Below are 20,530 nucleotides of genomic sequence, written 5' to 3' on the forward strand. Positions count from 1 at the left end.
ATGCTCAGTGAACCTGCTATCCTGTGCAGGGGGGTGGGGGGTGGGGCATTAGGGGGTGGGGAGGTGACTAGAGTGAGCTCATGAATGCACACATCATGGAATCCAAGGTGTGGAGAAAGGGAGGCTGTGGTTATTCTCAAGAGGGGAATAGTCACTTGGGTAAGCTCTGGCCCCAAAGGCAGAAATGCTGAGAGATACTGAGGCAAGTTTTCATTCTTTGCTTCATTTATTTAGCTAAATATATATATATATATATACATATTTATGTATATATGTATACATCACTCGTGGAATTCTATTAATAGGTGAAAGGAAACACCTCCTTGAGTTTAGAAGAGCTGCAGAAGGGCAGAAGGAAGTGAGATGCGGATGGGACTTTCCCAAGGAGGTGGCATCCATGGAGGGGAGGGATGCTGGCTCACAGCACAGCCTGATCAGAGGCAGGAAGACAGGGAGAGAGTTCGGGGGCCATTCTCTGCAGAGGTGGGGACACACATGACCCTGGTATCCTTGATCACCTTCCCTCAGCCTCTTTGGCGGGGCAGGAACTGGATCTGGTAGTTCGGGGGCACATTGCCCACCCCACTCTCCTGGGGAGTAAGGTCAATGTCCTCAGGGGCCACGGGGGTGGCCACGGAGAAGTTCTGGAGGATGGTGGTGAAGAAGAGGAATAATTCGGTGCGGGCGATGCCTTCACCAAGACAGATACGCTTCCCTGTGGGGACAGAACAGACGTTCACCATGTGGACACGAGGCACAGAATCTCGGATCACGGTGTGCACTGGGAGCGGATGCACACACATTGCCTGCTCACACCCCAAAGCCCAGACACCTGTGTTCATTGCAATAAAGTGGTGTGGGTTTAGCCTTTAACCTGTAGTCACAGGAGACTCTTAGAGGATTTCGAAACTCTCTGAAAGTAAGTGCCAATTGTGCAGTGGATGTACCTTGCTCATGTTTCTGGGACAGAGTTTGTAAGCTTCTGTTCAATTTCCAGAGAGTTCCGTGGCCCCAGAGAATGGAAGGATGCTTGAGTGTGTGTGTGTGTGTGTGTGTGTGCATCTGCCTGAACATACAGACCAGTGCATATTTCTGACAATATTTTTCATGTCTGTCATACCTAATATGGGAAGAATGGTACCTATCTAGTAGGGCTCTTTAGAAGATAAAAATGTTAGTGTTTTCTAAAATTTTTAGAAGACCTGACGAGTTCAGTTCAGATCAGTCGCTCAGTCATGTCCAACTCTATGCGACCCCATGGACTGCAGCACACCAGGCCTCCCTGTCCATCACCAACTCCTAGAGTTTATTCAAACTCATGTCCATAGAGATGGTGATGCCATCCAACCATCTCATCCTCTGTCGTCCCCTTCTCCTCCCGCCTTCAATCTTTCCCAGCATCAGGGTCTTTTCATGTGAGCCAGTTTGTCTCATCAGGAGGCCAAAGTATTGGAGCTTCAGCTTCAGCATCAGTCCTTCCAATGAATATTCAGGACTGATTTCCTTTAGGAGGGACTGTTAGTAAAGGCAAATGTATGGAGCACCTTGTGTTGGTCTCTGGGTGCGTGTGGTGGGGAGTTGTATGTCAGGTGTGTGCCTGGCCCTATGTATATTAACATGTCTGTGTGTTTTCTTCTTACCTCAGCCTGGGAGCCATGGGCTCCAGGAGTTCTGAATAAAAAAATAACAAACATATGTAACATGGTGTGTACGACTGATGGTCATGGGATCTGAGTGGACAGATTCCATGAGATTCTCAGAGGCAGGTGGATGCCCCCACCACAGTTCTAAACCATGAACCTGGAGTGAAGTGAGAACAGAAGGAGCCAGAAGAAAGGCTGAGATCCTGACAGGCTCTCCCTTTTTTTAAAAAAAAAAATTAGTTTGATATGATTTTTTCTTGGCTGCACCGTGTGGCCTTTGGCAACCTCAGTTCCCTGACCAACGATCAAACCGTTAGTCCCTGCTGTGGAAGCCCAGAATCAACCCCTGGATGGCCAAGGAATTCCCCCTCAAGTCTTCCAAGTGGTTAGACTTTATGCCCATTGGAGGTAACTGGAGAATGTCTACAACTTCTAGGCTCATTTAGAAGTTAGGACACAGGAGCATAGCAATACTCAGAATGGCGCTCCCAGCTGATTCTTCTCCTGTCACTGAATATGCAACTGGGTTCTTCCAAGAACAGTCTGACTCCTGCTCCCTCCAACCCAGTCCTTCCCATCCTTCGGCTCTGCAACGGGACACCCTCTGGCTCTTTCTCTCTGCCCATGGCCGTCTGCTTCAGTCTTTTCCTCTGTCTATACCTTCTGCCAGGCACTGTATCTTTTCTCTTTATGTCTTCCCTGTTCTGCCTTCTTGAATCGTATGTGAGTCCCTTTCTCTGTCTATTCGAGTCTGATTCTCCCTGCAGTGTGCTTGTGTATTTTCAGTCTCCCTGCACAATCTCTCCTTTCCTCTCCTTCAGTGTTTCTTCCTCTCTGCTTCTGTCACTTCTCTTTTCCTCTCTGTCTTCCTCTTTCTCAGCCTCTTCTTTCTCCACCTCCCTCTATTATCTCATTCACTAAGTCTCTTTCTACCATTATCTCTCCTGTCTTTCTGTCTCTCTCTCTCTGTGTTTCTCACTCACTCTCTCCTTATCTGTCTGTCTGTCTCTGTTTCTGTTTGCCACATCTCTGCCTCTCTTAAAACTTAGGACAAGACTGTTTAATGGAGAAACTGACCCTCACCCACCACCCAGACCCCACAGGTCCCCTGGCTCTCACTGAAGAAGAACTAAGGAGGGAGGGGACACCCCTGCTGGTCCAGTGGATAAGACTCCAAGCTCCCAGTGCAGGGTGACTAGTTGGATCCCTGGTCGGGGAACCATTAATGAGATTCCCACATACTGCAACTGAGCCTGCGCAGCAACTACTGAGTCCACATGCCCTAGAGCCCCTGCAACACAGCACCCAGCGCAGCCAGAAGTTTAGAAAGAAAGGAGAGAGGAAGCCATTGCACTGGGCAGAGCTAGAGGCCCTGAGTCACTGAAGTCACCGGTGTGATTCAAAACTGGGAACTTGATGCTGGGGTCCACCTTCCTCCCCAAGGAGGAGAACCTGGGCATTGGGATTTCCTCTGGTTGGGTCAAGGAGCAGACAATAGGGACAGAGTGAAATCAAAGCAGGTGAAGACCCTCCCTGGCTCCCTGGACCCAGCAGAACAAATTCAGACTCCTCCCAGTTTTCAAGGCCCCACCCAGCTGAGCTCATCACCCTTGTTATTCACTTGCTAAGTTGGGTCCAACTCTTTGTGACCCCACAGACTGCAGCACACCAGGTTTCCCTATCCTTTACCATCACTGAGAGTTTGCTCAAACTCATGTCCGTTGACTCAGTGATACTATCCAACCCTCTCATCCTCTGTCACCCTCTTCTCCTCCTGCCCTCAGTCTTTCCCAACATCGGGATCTTTTCAAATGAGTCAACTCTTTACATCAGGTGGCCAAAGTATTGGAGCTTTGGCTTTAGCATCAGCCCTGATATGAATATTTAGGGTTGATTTCCTTAAGGATTGACGGGTTTGGTCGACTTGCCATCCAAGGGACTGTCAAGAGTCTTCTCTAGCACCACAATTCAAAAGCACCCCTTCCTCAGTGTTCAGCCTTCTTCATGGTCCATCTCTCACATCCATACATGACTAATGAGAAACCACAGCTTTGACTATATGCACCTTTGTCGGCAAAGGTCTCTGCTTTTTAATACCCCGTCCAGCTTTGTCATGGCTTTTCTTCCAAGGAGCAAGCATCTTTTCGTGTCATGTCTGCAATCATCATCCGCAGTGACTTTGGAGCCCAAGAAAATGAAATCTACCAGTTTCCGCTTTCTCCCCATCTATTTGCCATGAAGTGATGGGACCGGATGCCATGATCTTCATGTTTTGAATGTTCTTTCACCCTCATCAAGTGGCTCATTTGTTCCTCTTCACTTATCTTCTTCTTCACCCTTCTCTTCTGTAATCCACGTCCCAGTCTTCCTGAGTTCTTTCTCAGATGAGCCATGCCATCTCCACCTTCAGGCTCTGCCCTTGCTTCTCCCTCTGAGGGAACATGCCTTCCAGTGGCTGCTTGATACTCCCCTATGATGTCATAGCTTAGAAGACTGTTTAGGATAAGCTTTTCCTCACAGACCCACCAGGAGTAGTCAGTATTTCCTATTTGATGTTCCCAAAGCCCCCATTAGAGCACTTATCACCATTATGATTCGTTACATAAAGAAGAGTTGTCCTCTGAGCACTTACGTTAGCCAAGGAGTTCTAAGCCCACTGCAACATTTATTCATGTATAGATTTTTCTGTAACCATATAACCCATGCTTATCTCTCTTGTTGGACTGTAAACTTCCGGGGGCAGGAACTGTGTCTCTTTGTGACTTGTCTGATACATTATCTTCAACCTCTGATGAGATGTTTGGCTCATAGTGGTGCTCAACAGATTTGATACCTGTGTGTAGAGAGGTATACTTGTTGCCCTTTGGGAACAGAGTTGTGGCTTTGGGATGTGACATTGGTTCTCAAGCCCCCTCTAGGGTTGGTGTGAAGATGAGATGAGTTAATACAGGTAAAGCAACTGGCACAGATAAACTGCTCAATGAACAAAGACCTCTCTTTGATTGTCCTCAAGAAGTCATGGCACCTGCACTCTGGAATGCAGACCCAGCTTACCTATAGAGAAGGGCATAAAAGCGTCATTTTTCTTCACCGCCCCATTGGCATCGAGAAAGTGGTTAGGGTTGAAGTCATCTGGTTTCTCAAAGTAATGTGAGTCATGGAGAGCAGAGCTCAGGATGGGATAGACTTCTGTGCCCTGAGGGAGGGTCACAAGATTGAAAGATATCTCCATTTCCTCCCCCAACCCACCCCTACACATCATGACCCAAGGGTGAGTGACAAAGCCAAAAAGAGGTCAAGGGTGGGAGGTGAAAGAGAACCCAGGAGAGCCCCACGAGGGAGATGTGCCAGCCCAGTGAGGTGCTGTACCTTGGGGAGGATGTACCCTCGGAAATGAGTGTCTTTAGTGACCATGTGGGGCACGCTCATGGGGACGAGGTCCGAAAATCTCTGAATCTCATGGATGACTGCGTCCGTGTATGGCATTTGGGCTCTGTCATCCAGGGCTGGAGGGCGATGTGAGCCAATCACCTGGTCAATCTCCTTGTGAATTTTCTCTGCACAGAAGCGTGGGACCAGTGAACCTCAGTTATAGAGACATTTCACCAGGAACACTGCTTTCTATGTTGGAACACATTTCAATGTTCTATGAACATTGGTCCATTCATTTCAAGGCCAATAAGCCCGGAAAACCCAGAGGAAATGGTTAGATCATTGACACTCCTCTGAGCAACCAGCTTGGAGTGGGAGGAGAAATGGGAAAACTACAAGAATTTTCACTCTTTAATATCTAAAGAATATTATGAATTCTCTCCCAACATACACAAGCAAACACACACACACATGTGAAGCCCAGTTTTGCTCAGAATTTCAGACTAAGAACTCAAGGCTATGAACCTATCAAAATTCCTCCTCTAAGATGAGTAGAAAATGAACTAATATTTATCGTGTGTATATTATAGATGAGGCATTGTGCTAGGTCCTCAGGAATATAATAGTAAAACACATCAGTGGATTAACCCATGAACAACTGGAGAAGTAAATGAGCACATCAATCATTTGATCAATTAGTAGATCAATTCATGAGCAGCTGCTGCTGCTGTTGCTCCTAAGTCACTTCAGTCGTGTCCGACTCTGTGCGACCCCATAGATGACAGCCCACCAGGCTCCTCTGTCCCTGGGATTCTCCTGGCAAGGATCCTGCAGTGGGTTGCCATTTCCTTCTCCAATGTATGCATGCATGCTAAGTCGCTTCAATCACGTCTGACTCTGTGCGACCCTATGGACAGCAGCCCACCAGGCTCCTCTGTCCACAGGATTCTCCAGGCAAAAGTACTGCAGTGGGTTGCCATTTCCTTCTCCAATTCATGAGTGGAAAGACTGGTAAATGGAAGAATGCTAATGAATGGATGTATTCTTAACTTATCTAAGAGTAATTTATTACTAAATGATTCATAGACAAATAAAGAAATGAACTTGACGAACCAATAACTCAAATGAATGGGTGGATGGCTAAACTTCTGGAAGAACATGTGAATGAATACATTTAAAGGAACAGGTAAACAGAGGAATCAGTGCGTGGTTGGATGGATTGAATGATAGAATTATAAATCAAGGGTGAATAAATGAGTGCATAAATAAATAACTGAAAAGATAGATGGATGAAGGATGCAGTGAAAAACAAGCAATGGAAGGATTAAGGTATGTAACCTAGTTTTAGAAAAACAGATGGATGCATGAATAAATGAAGAAACAGATGAACCAGTGACAAACACTTCATTCAATGAATCACTCTTTCAAATGATCAATTCATGAATCAGTTTGTCCAAATAAAGCATGGATGTATATATCCTAGATGAATTATAGATGAAAGAATCTGAGTGCACAGGTTGACTGATGAGTTGAAAGGACAGATGGGTAAATGAGTGGGTCGATCTTTAAGTGATAGAAGGAACAGTGGGAAAACAGATTGACAGATTTTGTGATTTTTTTGGCCACGCTGTGCTACTTGCCATATCTTAGTTTCCTGACCAGGGGTTGAACCCAGGGCCATGGTAGTGAAAGTACTGAGTCGTAAGCACTGGAGCGCCAGGGAACTCCCCAGATTGACAGATTCTTCATTCATCCACCCACCAACAGGCCTGGCTTAGTTGGGTAGATCATTCAAAACCTGCACTGCTCAGGGGACTTCCCTGCTGGTCCAGTGGTTAAGGCTGCTCCCTGCCACAGCATGGGGTGCAAATTCCATGCCTGGTCAAGGGCCAAGGGAAACAGAAAAACAAAAACAACCTAAGGCTCCTGGTGTAAGAGGGGAAAGCTGCCTCTCTCCTTCACCAAAGACCTCTAGCCCCATTTCTGGACCTGCAGAGGGGTCAGAAGCCCCTCCCAGTGCCCGTCCCCGGCCTGCCCACCTGCTATGTGCGGGTACTTGAGCATGAGCAGGAACCCGTAACGGAGCGTGGTGCTGGTTGTCTCCGTGCCAGCAAAGAAGAGCGACAGAACAGACATGATGAGGTTCCGATGATCGAACTGGCTTTGGGGGTCGGACTTATCCTGAATCCAGACGGGTGGGGTTCACATCAGGGGAGGCCGGGGCCCTGCTGCCCACACCTCTTCTCGCCGGGTCCCTCCACCTGTTTCTGGGTCTTACACCGTCTGGCCCTTTCCCCTTTCCTCTATGCTCTGTGTGTCCCACCATCTCTCTATCTCAGTCTCAATCTCCCTTCACTCTGTCTTGCTCTGTTTCAATCATCTTCCATCTCTTTGGTGTGTCTGTCCCCCTTCCTCTCCCAGTCTCTCTGCCTCTGTGACTCTTTTCACCAGCTGCTGCATTTTTCCCCTTGTCCTGTATTTCCCGTACCTGTCTCCTCCCCAGCAACTCCCCCCTCTTTCCTCTCTCCCTCTGCTCCCTTCCAAATCTCCCCTCCCCTCTCCCTTCCCCCCACTGCTCTACTCCTTTCCCCGCCCTTTTCACTCTACATCTTTTATTCTCCTCCGTTCCACCCCATTGCCTCTTCCAAATCCCACTTTTTCCATGCGGAGCAGGTAGCAGTCAATGAAATCCTGGGGGGCATTGGGGTCGAGGGTCTCACGGTGCTTCTCCACACTGTGGCCAATGAAGACGTTGATTTCCTGCAGGTTTTTGTAGATTTGCCTGTGTGAGCCAGGAAAGTACTTCAGGAAGCTGGGGTAGATCTCAAACAGCTGTGGGAGAGAAGGGACTGTGAGGCCCTTGCAGGGTTCAGCTAGCGGGTCACAGGGAGGGACAGCCCTTCTGCCCAGTACCCTCACAAGGGATCTCTGTTTTCCTGTCTCTCTCTCCATCTCTCTCTGCCTCTCTGGGGTGTCTTGGTCTCCCTGTCTCTGTCTCTCTCTCCACCTCTCAGTCTCTGTCTCCCTCCGGCTCTCACTCTGTATCTGAGCCCCTCACTCACTGCTTCTGTGTCTCCTTTGTGTAAGAGATCACATTTTTCTCTTTCTGCATCTTTCCCCCTCTCCTTGTGTCTTCTTGTTAGTCTCTGGCCCACCTGTCTCTCTCTCCTTTCCACCTCTCCTCATCTCCATGGGTCTCCTGCTCATCCACCCTCTGCCCTGTCCCTGCCTACCCCAGCCAGTTTATCTCTTCTACTCAAACCTCTCTCTGCCTCTTTCCTCCTCTTGCATCATCCTTGCTGTGTCAGGTGTTGATGACAGAATGCTTACAAAAAATGAAGCTGCTGACTGTCTGGGAGCATATGTGTATTGCTTTGCCTAATGAGAAATGTACCTTCTAACTTGCTGCCAACAATTGCAAGAAATGCAGGATAGTATAAACTATGATCTGGAATTCCTCCTTCACCTATCCTTCGAGAGATAACATGGTTAACTGTTTGGCAGAACTCCTTCCAGACTTTTCCCCTCTCTGTGGTTCTCTGTGAGAGAAGAAAATTGAAACCCTGTGTTGGACTTGTGCAAGTACTCATCTGAACCTCCTTGCAGATTTTCCAGGCCTGACTCTCCACTAGGAGGTCATGGGAATTTGGATTTGCCATATTCATTCCTGTGACTCTGACCTGCACTCTCGGTTGAGAGGAAGAGCCAGGCAGACTTTTCTGAAGTTTCACTTTTTAACTGAACATACAATACGGGTGGGGCTTCCCTGGTGGCTCAGAAGGTAAAGAATCTGTCTGCAATGCTAGGGGTCCGGAAGATCTCCTGGATGAGGAAATGGCAACCCCTTCCAGCATTCCTGCCTGGAGAACTGCTTGGACAGAGGAGGAGCCTGGCAGGCTACAACCCTGCGATCCCAGAGTCAGACACAACTGAGGGACCAACACTTTCACTTTTTGCAATAGGGGTCTTTCTAGGTTAATTGAGAAAGACACACTTTACATTTTTGTTTGAAGAGAGGAGCAGGTTCATGTGTGTGTCTTTGATTCCTCTTTCTGTTTCTCCCTCCTCCATCACTCCCCTTTCTTCCTCTTACTCTCTTAGTTCTTGTCTCACCATCTCTCCCTTCCCCCAGGCCTCTGTGTCCCTGTCTCTCTCTCTCTCTGTTGTCTTTGGCTCTCTTCCGCTGGAAGCTGCATTTCCGGTTCCCAAAAGCAAATCACCCCTCTCCCCTGCCTGGATGTCCACCCGAGCTCTGCCCTCCCAGACCTGGCTGGACAGGGAGCTGATGAGCACGAACGATTGGAAGAACAAGTCCAGCAGCCTCAGGAACTCAGGATCTCTGTAGTCAAAGCGTTTTCCGAAGACAATGGAGCAGATGATATTGGCGGTGATAGAGTGGAAGTAGAAGACGGGATCCTGGAGGGCTCCTAGAGGGAAAGGGGTGGGTCGTAGGACACAGACTCAAGTGCTGTGGGAGCTGTCTCTGTGTGACTCTCCTCTATCAGTCACTCACAATTTAAAAAAAAAGCAGCCTCATAACAGCCAACACTCACTAGCCTAGTTGTGCCAGGCCCTATTCTAAGCACTTCACATATTATTTTATTAAATTCTCATCTCAGTCCTGTGAAGAAGGTGCAGACCACATGTTCAATCAACTGCAGGTGCCATTGACAAAACTCTGTTCTCCTGGTCCCTTAACTGTCCGCACTTCCCCACCACCACCCCCATCTTTTCCATCCATCCCTAGAGCTCTCTGGTCCTGGGGAACTCCTCTGCACTTGATTGTTGGTGTCTGGATTTGCCAAGCTCGCCCCAGGCAGAGGGAGGGCGGGCTGTGCCCCCAGGCCTGTAGGTCAGTGCGGCCTCTCCCTGGGTCTCTCCTGTCCACTGTCTCTTTTTCCCTTGCACACCCTTTCCTGAGCCTCTCCGTCTCTCTCCAATCTTCATGCCTCAGTTTCTCCCTGCCATTGTTCCTTCCTGCCTCTCTGAGTCTCTTCTCGTTTTGCCTCAATCCCTCCATATCTGTCTCTTTCTTCCTCTCTGTGTCTCCATCTGAATCACTCTGTCTCCTCTTGTCTTATTCTGAGTCCTTCCATCCTTATACCTCCATAGCTGTCCGTGGCTCTGCCTCTTCCTCCAAGACTCTCCATTTATGTCTCAAAATCTCTTAAGAAAGCATCTTGTCACCTCTATGTCTCAGTCAGGACATTTCTGAGGAATCCTAAAGCCCCTAGAAGTGCCCACCTGACTTTCTAAGAGCAGAAAATCCCGACTGCCCCCTTGCTCACTGCCAGTGGTTCACCCAAAGAAAGGAAAACACAGTATGTTCGTTTTTTTTGAAATGTCTGTTTTCTCTTTTTCTCTCTTTACTTTCTTTTTATTGAAGTCACATTTTGGCCCTTGACAGATACAATCAAACCACAAACTGGTTCCCTTGAACACAGGCAACTAACGTGCTATTTACTGCCTGAGTCGTCTTTGCCTTCCTCTTGACACTGCACGCCTATATCTCTCCTGCCCCCGCATTTCTCACCTACCCACCTCTGCCCCATGTCTTTGCCCCTCTCTCAGTCTCTGCTCCTCTGCTGGCCTCCCAAGCTCTGTCTCCTCTATGTCACGACATCTCTCTCTCTCTGCCCACCTACACCCTCTGTCTTTGGGCTACTGTGCTCACACGGCTTCCCCATGTTCCTCTCCTGCCCACACCCACCCCAGGGCTCACCCTGGGATTTCCGCAGCTCCTCCACCAGACACTGAGCCTCCTCCTGAATCCGCTCCTCCACGCTCCGCTTTCCCATCCCGAAGTCCCTCATGGTGGCCAGAGAGAATCGCCGAAGGGCCTTCCAACGTCCCCCGTTGGCAAAGATAACACCTAGGGTTTAGGAGAGGGTTGGGTTGCAGAGGAATTTTCAAGGAGACTCCGGGTCCCACTCCACCCTTATCTTCCCTTCCCAGACTCACCCTCCCCATCCCCATCCTCATCCCCTGTCCCCTCCCGGTGGCCTTGAGGCCCGTACCGTATCCCTGGAAAACTGGGTCAACAACGGCGATCTTCGCTCGGCCAGAGAAGGCCTCGGCCTGGTCCACCAGGGCCTCCCGAATGGCCTCTGTCCCACATATGATGACCACTGGCCTTGGCCCCAGGTACACCGTGAAGACGTCCCCATATTTCTGTTGGAACTGCCAAGCACACCCACAGCCAGGGCTGCTGTTAGTCAGCATGCACCAATGTCCCCATCTCCATTTTTAAACCAGGCAAACACTTGTGTGTGTGTGTGTTAGTCACTCAGTTGTGTCTGACTCTTTGCGACTCCATAGACTGTAGCCCGCCAGACTTCTCTTTCCAAGGAAGTCTCCAGGCAAGAATACTGGAGTGGGTGTCCATGCCCTTCTTCAGGGGATCTTCCCAAACCAGGGATTGAACCTGGGTCTCCTGTATTGCAAGCAAACTCTTTACCATCCAAGCCATCAGGGAAGCCCTAAAACACTTACATATAGATTGGTAATTAAACACTTACATATAGATTGATAACTACCCACTGACCCAAGACCTTATACCCCAGTCTGCCTTTTTGCTTCCCAGAACCCAGCAACTAAAAGATTAACCCGTGACCCAGCCCAGTCCACACTGCTTGGCTTGGTTTGTGTCTTAACCAGCATGTATGTGTGCTAAGTCACTTCAGTCGTGTCCAACTCTTTACGATCCAATGGACCGTAGCCTGCCAGGATCCTGTATGCATAGGATTCTCTGGGCAAGAATACTGGAGTGGGTTGCCATGCTCTCCTCCAGGGGATCTTTCTGACCCAGGGATCGAACCAACAACGCTGACATCTCCTGCATTGGCAGGTGGGTTCTTTACCACTATCACCACCTGGAAAGCACCCTAAGAAGCACAGGTGCTTAAATATTCCTATTAATAATTTCACCCCAGCCCAGGTGATATTAGTTGAGTCTGGTGAGATCTCACTGGCATCTCAACTGAAAAATCATCCTTCTTGGAACTTCCGTGGTGGGTCCACTGGCTAAGACTCTGAGCTCGAAATGCAGGGGCCCATGTTCAACCCCTGCTCAGGGAACTGGATCCCACATGCCACAACTAAGCATTTGCATTGCACAGTGAAGAGCAGCTAAGACCTAGCACAGGAAAAATAAATAAATAAAATATTTTTTTTAAAAAATCTTCCTTCTTGTGACCCACCTTCAACCCCCATCTGCCTCCTGGCAATTTCCCCAGAGATCCAACCACCCACTTGGGAGGCATGAAGCTAAAGTGATAGCCTTCTGGGGCTTATCATGAAATTTGAAAAATCATACCATCAAATGTTGCCACTTGGACAACAGCTCAACAGTATTTATTGAAGCTGGAGGCATGTATACTAAGTAACTCAGCCGCTTCATTCCCAGAAATACACTCAACTAAAATGCATACAGGTGCTTAGCAAAATAAAAAACGAGGAGATTCATAGTTGCCTTATAATAAAATGCTCTGCAACTTAGGGAATAAACAGCTAGTGATGAATTAATAATGTGGACTACTATGCAGCCATGAAAAAACAAACCACTGCTACAACCAACAACAAGAATGAAACTCACAGATGTAATGTTGAGTGAAAGCAAATAGACCCAGAAGAGTTCATATCTCATAATTCTATTTATATGAAATCCAGAAACAGATAACAGGAACTTATGGTGTCAGAATAATAGCAGGGTGGTGACTGGAAGGGGGACTTAAGGAGGTTTCTGGGCATGAGCCAAGTTGTTACGTATCTGTATGTCAACTCCATTAGTATGTTCCTTTGAAAAAATTCACTGAGCTGAGCACTTAGGATTTGTGTACTTTACCCTAAAGGTTAAACTTCACTTACAAGTTGACTTACAGAAGAGGAAAGACAAACACCATATGATATCACTTATATGTGGAATCTAAAGTATGACACAGCCAGGGAACAAAGATTCTGCATGCTGCACAATGTGGCCAAAGAAATAATAATTAAATTAAGGTAACACAGTGTAAAAAAAAAATCAATTTAAAAAGTGACACAAATGAAACAAATATGATACAAATTAACATACCTAAGAAACAGAAACAGAATCCCAGACATAGAGAACAGACAGGTTGTTGTCAAGGGGAAGACCTGGGGATGGAGTGGGAGGCTGGGCACAGCAGATGTAAGCTTTTATCATGGAACCATAGACAATGAAGTCCTATTGTATAGCACAGGGAACTACATTCAATATCCTGAGATAAACCATGATGGAAAAGAAGACTTTTAGAAGGAATGTGTATATATGTACAACGGAATCACTTTTCTGTACAGCAGAAATCAGCAAAACTTGGTAAATCAGCAATACTGCAATTTCAAAACTTGATTAAAAAGTTGACTTAAATTATAAAAAGGTTAAGTTCACTGAAAACTCTCTCACCGTGATCTCTGCAAACCCTCTTTGCTGGTCTCCTTACTTCCCTTCCTGTGCTACACACAATCCTTTCACTACACACCCCACCCTATCTTGAAACCAGAGCTACCTCATTAAAATGTAAATTAATTAATATCCCTAACCTGTTTCAAACCATCCAGTGCTCCTCCTACCCTGAGACTGAGACCTGAAGTTTCCCCATGGTAGACAGAGCCCTACACGATGTTGCCCCATCACCCCTCTGACATCTCCACCCACTCACACAGACCCTTCGATCCCACAGCTCCAGGCTCCCTGTGGTTCCCCAAACATGCTGAGCTTGCTCCTGCTTCTGAGTGCTGGCTCTGACACCTGTCGCTCATTGATGTCATCCACAGGCATCTTTCAGGGTGTCTGATCAGCAACAAGGCAAGATGGAGCCTTTCCTTCACCACTCATTCTAAAGTAGCTTCAAGTGGCTCCTGTCACTTTTGTAAAAAAATATTTATTTTTAGTTAGAGGATAATGACTTTACAACATTAGGTTGGTTTCTGCATATGTGAACATGAATCAGTCGTAGGTATACCTATGTCCCCTCCCTCTTGAACCTCCCTCCCACCTCACACCCCATCCCACTTTTCTAGGTTGTCACAGACCACTGGTTTCTGGCTCTCCCAACTCTTGAAAATATCACCTTGCTTTACTTTAATCATAGTTCTTACCAACCTAATGTTTCCTTCTCTGTTTGTGTGCCCTGTCTAATGCCACGTCATCAATGCCTAGAATGTTTCCTGGTACACACAAGGTGCCCAGTAAGTTACCACTGAATGAATGAATAAATGAATGAATAGATCGAGTAACGTCCTTTAATGAGCACTTACTGTATACCAAGCTCCATGCACTATCTAGTCCTCACAAGTCTTTTATGAGGCAGGCATTCTTATCATCACGACCTCATCTTGCTGAAGAGAAGCTAAGATTCCATGAGTAAGAGTTGAATCTGGAACACAAACCCTCATCCATCTGACTCCAGAAGGATTTGGAAGTAAATCATGACACCTACTTACCTATGACCTCTCTTTCCCTCCCTCCCTCTATCTCTCCCAACCTCTCTCTCTCTCTCCAAAGACACAATGAGAATGGAGGATCATGGGGAAATCCCTGGTGGTCCCGTGGTTGGAATTCCAAGCTCCCACGGTAGGGGGCATGAGTTCAACCCCGGGTTGGGGAATTAAGATCCCATATGCCCCATGACACGACAGGAAAAAAAGAGGATCACAGACATACAAAGGATCCTTGCAAGAGCTATAGAAGAGATTTAGGGGGTCTGGAACTAGCAAAAACTTATGCAAAATGTATGTGAATATTTATGGAGGAGGGGATCCACCATGCCTTAAACTCCCAAAGGATTTAGTGATCCCCAAGTTGTCAGGAGACCCAGGAGAAGGGGTTGTGATCCCTGGGTTTGGAAGATCCCCTGGAGTAGAACATGGCAACCCACACCAGTATTCTTGCCTGGAGAATCCCATGCACAGAGCAGCCTGCCAGGCTACAGTCCAAGGGGTCACAAAGAGTCAGACACAACTGAGTGTGCATCTGATATCAATAAATAAAATAACAAATTATTAGGCAGCTTCCATCTATGAAGGAGAGGAAAAGTCCTCCATTCTGGACTTGCATGTCCCCTCTGTGAAGTCCCAGGGTGTAACTATGGACCAGTGCCTTCCCTGGGCTGACGTCACTCTCTATTTCTCTAAGGTGAGGGCGACTCCTCTTCTAGGCCACGAGCTGTTGTAACCAAGACCTGATGAATTCACTCCACAATACAGGTAAATCCTAGCCACTTAATTCTGAGTGAAAAAACTAAGTCCAGATATTTCCACCAAAGTCCATGGTGTTCACCCTTGTGATGGAAACTAAATAATACGCACTAGGGGTCCCACATCTGTGACAAAACACTCTCCCTTAAAATCAAGGCTGGTCCAGTGGTTAAAAACCCACTTTCCTATGCAGGGGACACGGGTTCGATCCCTGGTCGGGGAAATAAGATCCCACATGCCACAGAGGAACTAAACCAGACTGCCGCAACTAGAGAGTTCTTGAGTCACAACTACTGAGCCTGCGCGCTCTAGAGCCCATGCGCTACAAGTGAAGCAGGCACACCACAACTAGAGGAAGTTCGCACACCACAGCAATGGACTAGCAGAGCTCAAAAAATCAAAAACACAGAACACAGAGTGGCAAGCCCGAGACTCAGGAGTGTGGTCACTGCAGGGGCTGGGGGGAGGGGACAGAGCACTGGGGCTGCTGGGGGTTACTGTCGAGTGTTCCCTGAGCCTGACCTGCTGGGCAGCAGGATCGTGGGTGCAGCTTACACGGTGCGTGTGTTCGGCTGCTCAGTCGTGTCTGACTCCTTGCAGCCCCATGGACTGTAGACCCCAGGCTCCTCTGTCCATGGAATTTTCCAGGCAAGACTGCTGGAGTGGGTTGCCATTTCCTACTCCAAGGGATATTTCCGACCAAGGATTCAAACCCACTGACAGGCTTATTCTTTACCACTGCACCACCTGGGAAGCCCATGGATTCCATTATTGATACATAAATAGATCATCCATCATGAAATCATGCCTAGAGAGCCGTGATGCAGGGCCTGGTAAACACTCCAGGGTCAGCTACTCATTGCACGTTAATGTTAACGATTGGTGAGAACTTGGGACCTGCCTCCTCTGTTCCCTGTCCCTCCTTCCCTTTGTCTGGCTCTGGCTGGGGCCAATCTTTGACAGCTTTCGTTGGCAGAGGAGAAACCTATTGACTGGTACCACCACCCCTTCTCTCTCACTTCCTGTGGCAGGCAGGGACTCGGGAGAGGGGGACAGAGGAGTAGGGATTTCTATACCCCCGGCTCACACCCAGACACCACTTCACGCCCGCCTACCCTCTCCAGGGACAGTGCCCACACACTTCCAACTGAGCAAGGGATGCCTCTGACTGCCTGATCGCCATCCACCACACTTCAGCTCCACACCCCTTCCTCGCCGAACTTCCCACAGCCCACCCCTGAGCTTGGAAGGATGCCTCACATACCCTGATGAATGATCCCCAAGGACAGAGGCAAGGAGCCACCCTCAGACCCTGCCCACATGAGTCTCACCCTCAGGAAGGATTTGAGCAGGCCTTTTCTGTCCATCTGCAGAAGGTTCCCCAGGAAGGGCAGAGGACGGGGGCCAGGCGGGAGGCGCCCATGGGCCTTTGGGCGGCCTCTGGCCAGCAGGACCCAGAGTCCTGTGAGCAGAGCAAGGAGAAGGAGCACGCTGAGCTCCATGGCCGCCGTCCGAAGGTCTCCCAACTGCTGGACTTCTGCCTGAGCCTTTTATGCTAAGCCTGCCCCCACACCCAGTTATGTAACATCATCCATTCCCTGGAATCCTCAGCGAGTGTGAACTCAAAAGAAAAGGAGCACATACTTCCTGCTCCCGTAGTCAGCTGACCTGCTCCCCTGATACCTCTACAGCCCCTCCCTAGATGCTGGCAGAGACACCACGGTAGCCATAACAAGGTCACCATGCATCTGTTGACTTTTGTGGCTATGGGGAGCACCCGTTGTCTCCTGGCTTTAGCTGTGTTCGTGGGTTTGTGTTTAATACTTTGGTGCATACCTGCTTGCGCGTGTGTGCTTGCATGATTCTTACACATGAAAGAGGGCTTGTATTTATGTGAACATGCCCATGTGTGTTTCTGCACATGAGTGTGAGTGTGCTTACGCATATGTCTCTGCACGTATGTGGATCTACGTATTTATGTGGTGCCTCACACGTGAAGGTGTGTTGTGTTTTCGTGGTGGTGGTTGTGGTGGGATGGGTCTGTGTGTGTGTGTGTGTGCGAGCATGTGCATCAGACAGTCCCTGTCACTACAGAGCTTGCAGACACTCAGCCTTTATCTCTCCAGCCCCCCCCCCCCTTCGCCCTCCCTTCTGTGAGAGCCACAGATGGGAGAGGCAGGAGAAAGGAAACAATTGGGGTGTGAGACAGAGCTCTGGGGTCTCAGATCTCTGATGCCCTGAGTTTTCTCCCAGCCTCCTCCTCCGTCTTCACAGCGGCAGGACTTTCCTCCATCCCCCGATGACAGTCCGTGTGTGTCTGTCTCCCTCCTGCTGTCTCTCTCCATCTCTGTGTCTGTTTCACTCCTTAAACTCTGAGCTCCAGGAGCAGAGACTGTGTGCAGTTTGATCAATGTCCACTCAGCTGGCCTGTCTCCAGCCTCCCCTGAGCCTTTGGCAGCCTCCATTTGTATTTACTAAATAAGCTAATGATTCTGTCTGTGTCCACTTGTCGTGGCCTGGGTCTGGTTTTCCACCTCCCTCTATCTCTCCTCTTTAGAAGGAGGGTGGCAGTCTCTTTCTTGCAATGTTAGACAAACCTCTTGAGGACCCAAAACTCTGACCCCAGCAGTTGAGTCAGACTCCTCCAACCCAGTGTCCCTTGATCTCTTGAAGAGGTGGGACCTGTACTTTCCTGACCCTGGAGAGAGGCCACCATGAACTTTCCTTAACCCAGGTCCTGGGTTCCATTGTGCTGTGTGAACTGGCACTGAACTTGGGTCCTTATTCCAGGCCCAGGAATCACCGATGGGGAGACACGAAGTGCTTTACCCAGAGGAAATCACCTAATCCTCACTCAGTCAATGGAGTGAATGACAGAGAGGTTAAGATCTTGCCCAAGGCCACACAGCCATCCAGAGGTAGCATCAGAAGTCAAGCCCAGACAGTTTAGCTCCAGAGTCTGTTCTTCCAACCACTTGACCAGGCTGCCTTTCTGAGACAGATGCAGAGAGAGATAACAGACAAAGAGAAGCAGAAGGAAAAGAAATGGAAAGGGTGAGAGGCAGAGAGGACAGTAAGTTCGAAGGGAAAGAGTTCTCTGGGTGAGGAAGCAAGGGAGAAGCTTGGTGAAACAAACTGCTTTCTTTCCTACAGGACTTCTCCGAGCCCTTAGATTGCTAACATGAGCTGTCAATCACTCATCAAGAGGGGAGGGGACTTGACAGGAGCTCCCAGTCTATTTGGAGGACACTCACAATCTCTTGGGCAAGTGTCTGCTGCTCTTTGAGCTTCCGGTTTGCTCATCAGCAAAATGTGGGTACCTACCCTATAGGATATTTATGAGAATGCAAATGAGACCCAATGTGCAGGGGGCCTGGTCCAAAGTAAGTGTTCTATGAATGCACTGTGGCCACAGAGAGGGACACAGAGACTCAGAGACCAAGACTGAGGAAGGCAGAGAGACAGACAGACCCAGAAAGAGAGACTTGAGACATGACTGAGAGAGACACCCAAGACAAGGCTATGGCGAGACCTCAAAGGACACAGCAGACATTTACTCATTCATTCAATAAGCCATTATTGGGTGCCGACTGTGTGCCAGGCCCTGTTTTAGGCACTGGGGACGCAGCAGTGAACAAAACGTGAATATCTTCGCTCTCACAGAGCTAACATTCTAGCGGGAGGGTCAGATAACAATAAACGGTCATACATTCAGTAAATTCCCACAGTGACAGGTAACATACAGGCATCAAGCCCTGGGTTGTCCTTCCTGGTTGTCTATCACCTGTGCACATTTCGTTTGATCAGCATCCACCTGTGCTGGGTACATGGTGGTTTGCTAATCACCCTGGGAGTGGGACACGTTTTATTGTCAGGGAAGGAGGCACAAAGCTGGAAATGGTGATACCTGAGATCTGAGAGAACAGGTATGGCAAGGAGGCAGGCAGAGAGATGCTGAGACACAAAGAGGGAAACCCAGAAGCCCCGAGACAGTCGGACAGAGGACAGACATGAACACGGGAGAAGTGCAGGCACTTGTGTAGGGCCTTCCCTGGTGCCGTCCCTGTGGGGGCTTCCCTGGTAGCTCAGACGGTAAAGCATCTGCCTGCAGTGCGGGAGACCTGGGTTTGATCCCCGGGTCGGGAAGATCCCCTGGAGAAGGAAATGGCAACCCACTCCAGTACTCTTGCCTGGAAAAGTCCATGGATGGAGGAGCCTGGTGGGCCACAGTCCAGGGGGTCGCAACGAGTCGGACACGACGGGGCGACTTCCCTCGCCCTGGTGGTTGTAGATGTCTAGTTGCTAAGTCATGTCCGACTGCCACCAGCACTGTCTGTGTGGTTCTCAGACCTGGCTGTGCCTCTCTTCCCTCACTGTCAAATGGGGATAACGGCCAACCCCTTCCCCAGGGAGGCTGTGAGAGTTCAGTCAGGTGTCACACCTACGCTTGTCACACCCTGATGGTCCAGTGGCTAACACTCTGCGCTGCCAAACCAGGGGGCCCAGGTTCCATGCCTGGGCAGGGAACGAGATCCCACATATCGCAACTAATGATCCCCCACGCTGCAAGCTAAAGACTCTGCATGCCACCACTAACACCCAGCACAGCCAAATAAATAAAAATTAGAAATATTTAAACCAAAGAAAAAGCAACTTGGGTAGATTCTAGCATGTATTACCCATTACACACTTGTTTTCCTGATAAAGTCAATGGAAACATCGGGAGGTTTGCTCCAAATCCTCTTTTGCCCATTCACACATGAAGGTGCACAATGGTTTCAGAATAACGCTTTTAACTGCATCCGGTTAAATTCCTTAAAGAAGCCAAGCACACGCTATGGCTGAGTCCCTTTGCCGTTCACCTGAAGTTATCACAACATCTTTGTTAATCAGCTGTGTGTGACGCTTAGTCGTTCACTCATGTCCGACTCTTTGCGACCCCGGGGACAGTAGCCCGCCAGGCTCCTCTGTTCATGGGGATTCTCCAGGGAAGAATACTGGAAAGGGTTGCCATGCCCTCCTGGTTAGTTGCCTATACCCCAATACAAAATAATGTTCAAAAGGGGAAAAAAAGGCAATTTTTAAGATATCTAATATTCTTCATATACCATTATAAAGTTTTTTTAGCATAAATGAATGTCAAACCAGAAAAAGAAGTCAATCACACAAAGTCACACATTGCACATGATTCCATTTCCATGAAATATCCAGAACTGGCAAATCTGTGGACACAGAAAGATCAGTTGTTGGCAGAGACTAGGGGAAGGGAGAATGGGATGTGCCTGCCTAATATATAC

The 20,530-nt window shown here is 48.5% G+C and overlaps 1 protein-coding gene across 2 annotated transcripts; it reads right to left on the reverse strand.

Annotated features, from left to right (window-relative positions):
- Positions 1–203: 203 nt before the first annotated feature.
- On the reverse strand, positions 204–16,803 carry LOC122692055 (cytochrome P450 2B4-like). 2 transcript variants are annotated; one of them, XM_043899234.1, is made up of 9 exons: positions 16,565–16,803; positions 11,033–11,195; positions 10,738–10,887; positions 9,282–9,442; positions 7,623–7,847; positions 7,055–7,196; positions 5,013–5,200; positions 4,698–4,839; positions 204–715 (listed from the first exon to the last, which is right to left on the reverse strand). In XM_043899234.1, the coding sequence occupies exons 1-9, from the start codon at positions 16,733–16,735 to the stop codon at positions 525–527; spliced, it is 1,533 nt and encodes a 510-aa protein (XP_043755169.1). In that variant the 5' UTR covers positions 16,736–16,803; the 3' UTR covers positions 204–524. The 2 variants fall into 2 exon arrangements, with proteins under 2 accessions (XP_043755169.1, XP_043755170.1); XM_043899235.1 differs by having other exon boundaries at positions 7,671–7,847; positions 16,565–16,801.
- Positions 16,804–20,530: the final 3,727 nt, after the last annotated feature.

Source organism: Cervus elaphus, chromosome 4, assembly GCF_910594005.1.
Source record: "Cervus elaphus chromosome 4, mCerEla1.1, whole genome shotgun sequence".
Classification (NCBI taxonomy): Eukaryota; Metazoa; Chordata; class Mammalia; order Artiodactyla; family Cervidae; genus Cervus; species Cervus elaphus.

Bases quoted from the DNA above. Each gene is read 5' to 3' on its own strand.
- LOC122692055 (XM_043899234.1), bottom strand. From the start codon at position 16,735: ATGGAGCTCAGCGTGCTCCTTCTCCTTGCTCTGCTCACAGGACTCTGG. The intron at 10,888-11,032 runs GTACGGGCCTCA...CCTAAACCCTAG, and splicing joins CCCAGTTTTCCAGGGATACG to GTGTTATCTTTGCCAACGGG. The intron at 7,848-9,281 runs GTCTGGGAGGGC...TCTCTCCCACAG, and splicing joins TCAGCTCCCTGTCCAGCCAG to CTGTTTGAGATCTACCCCAG.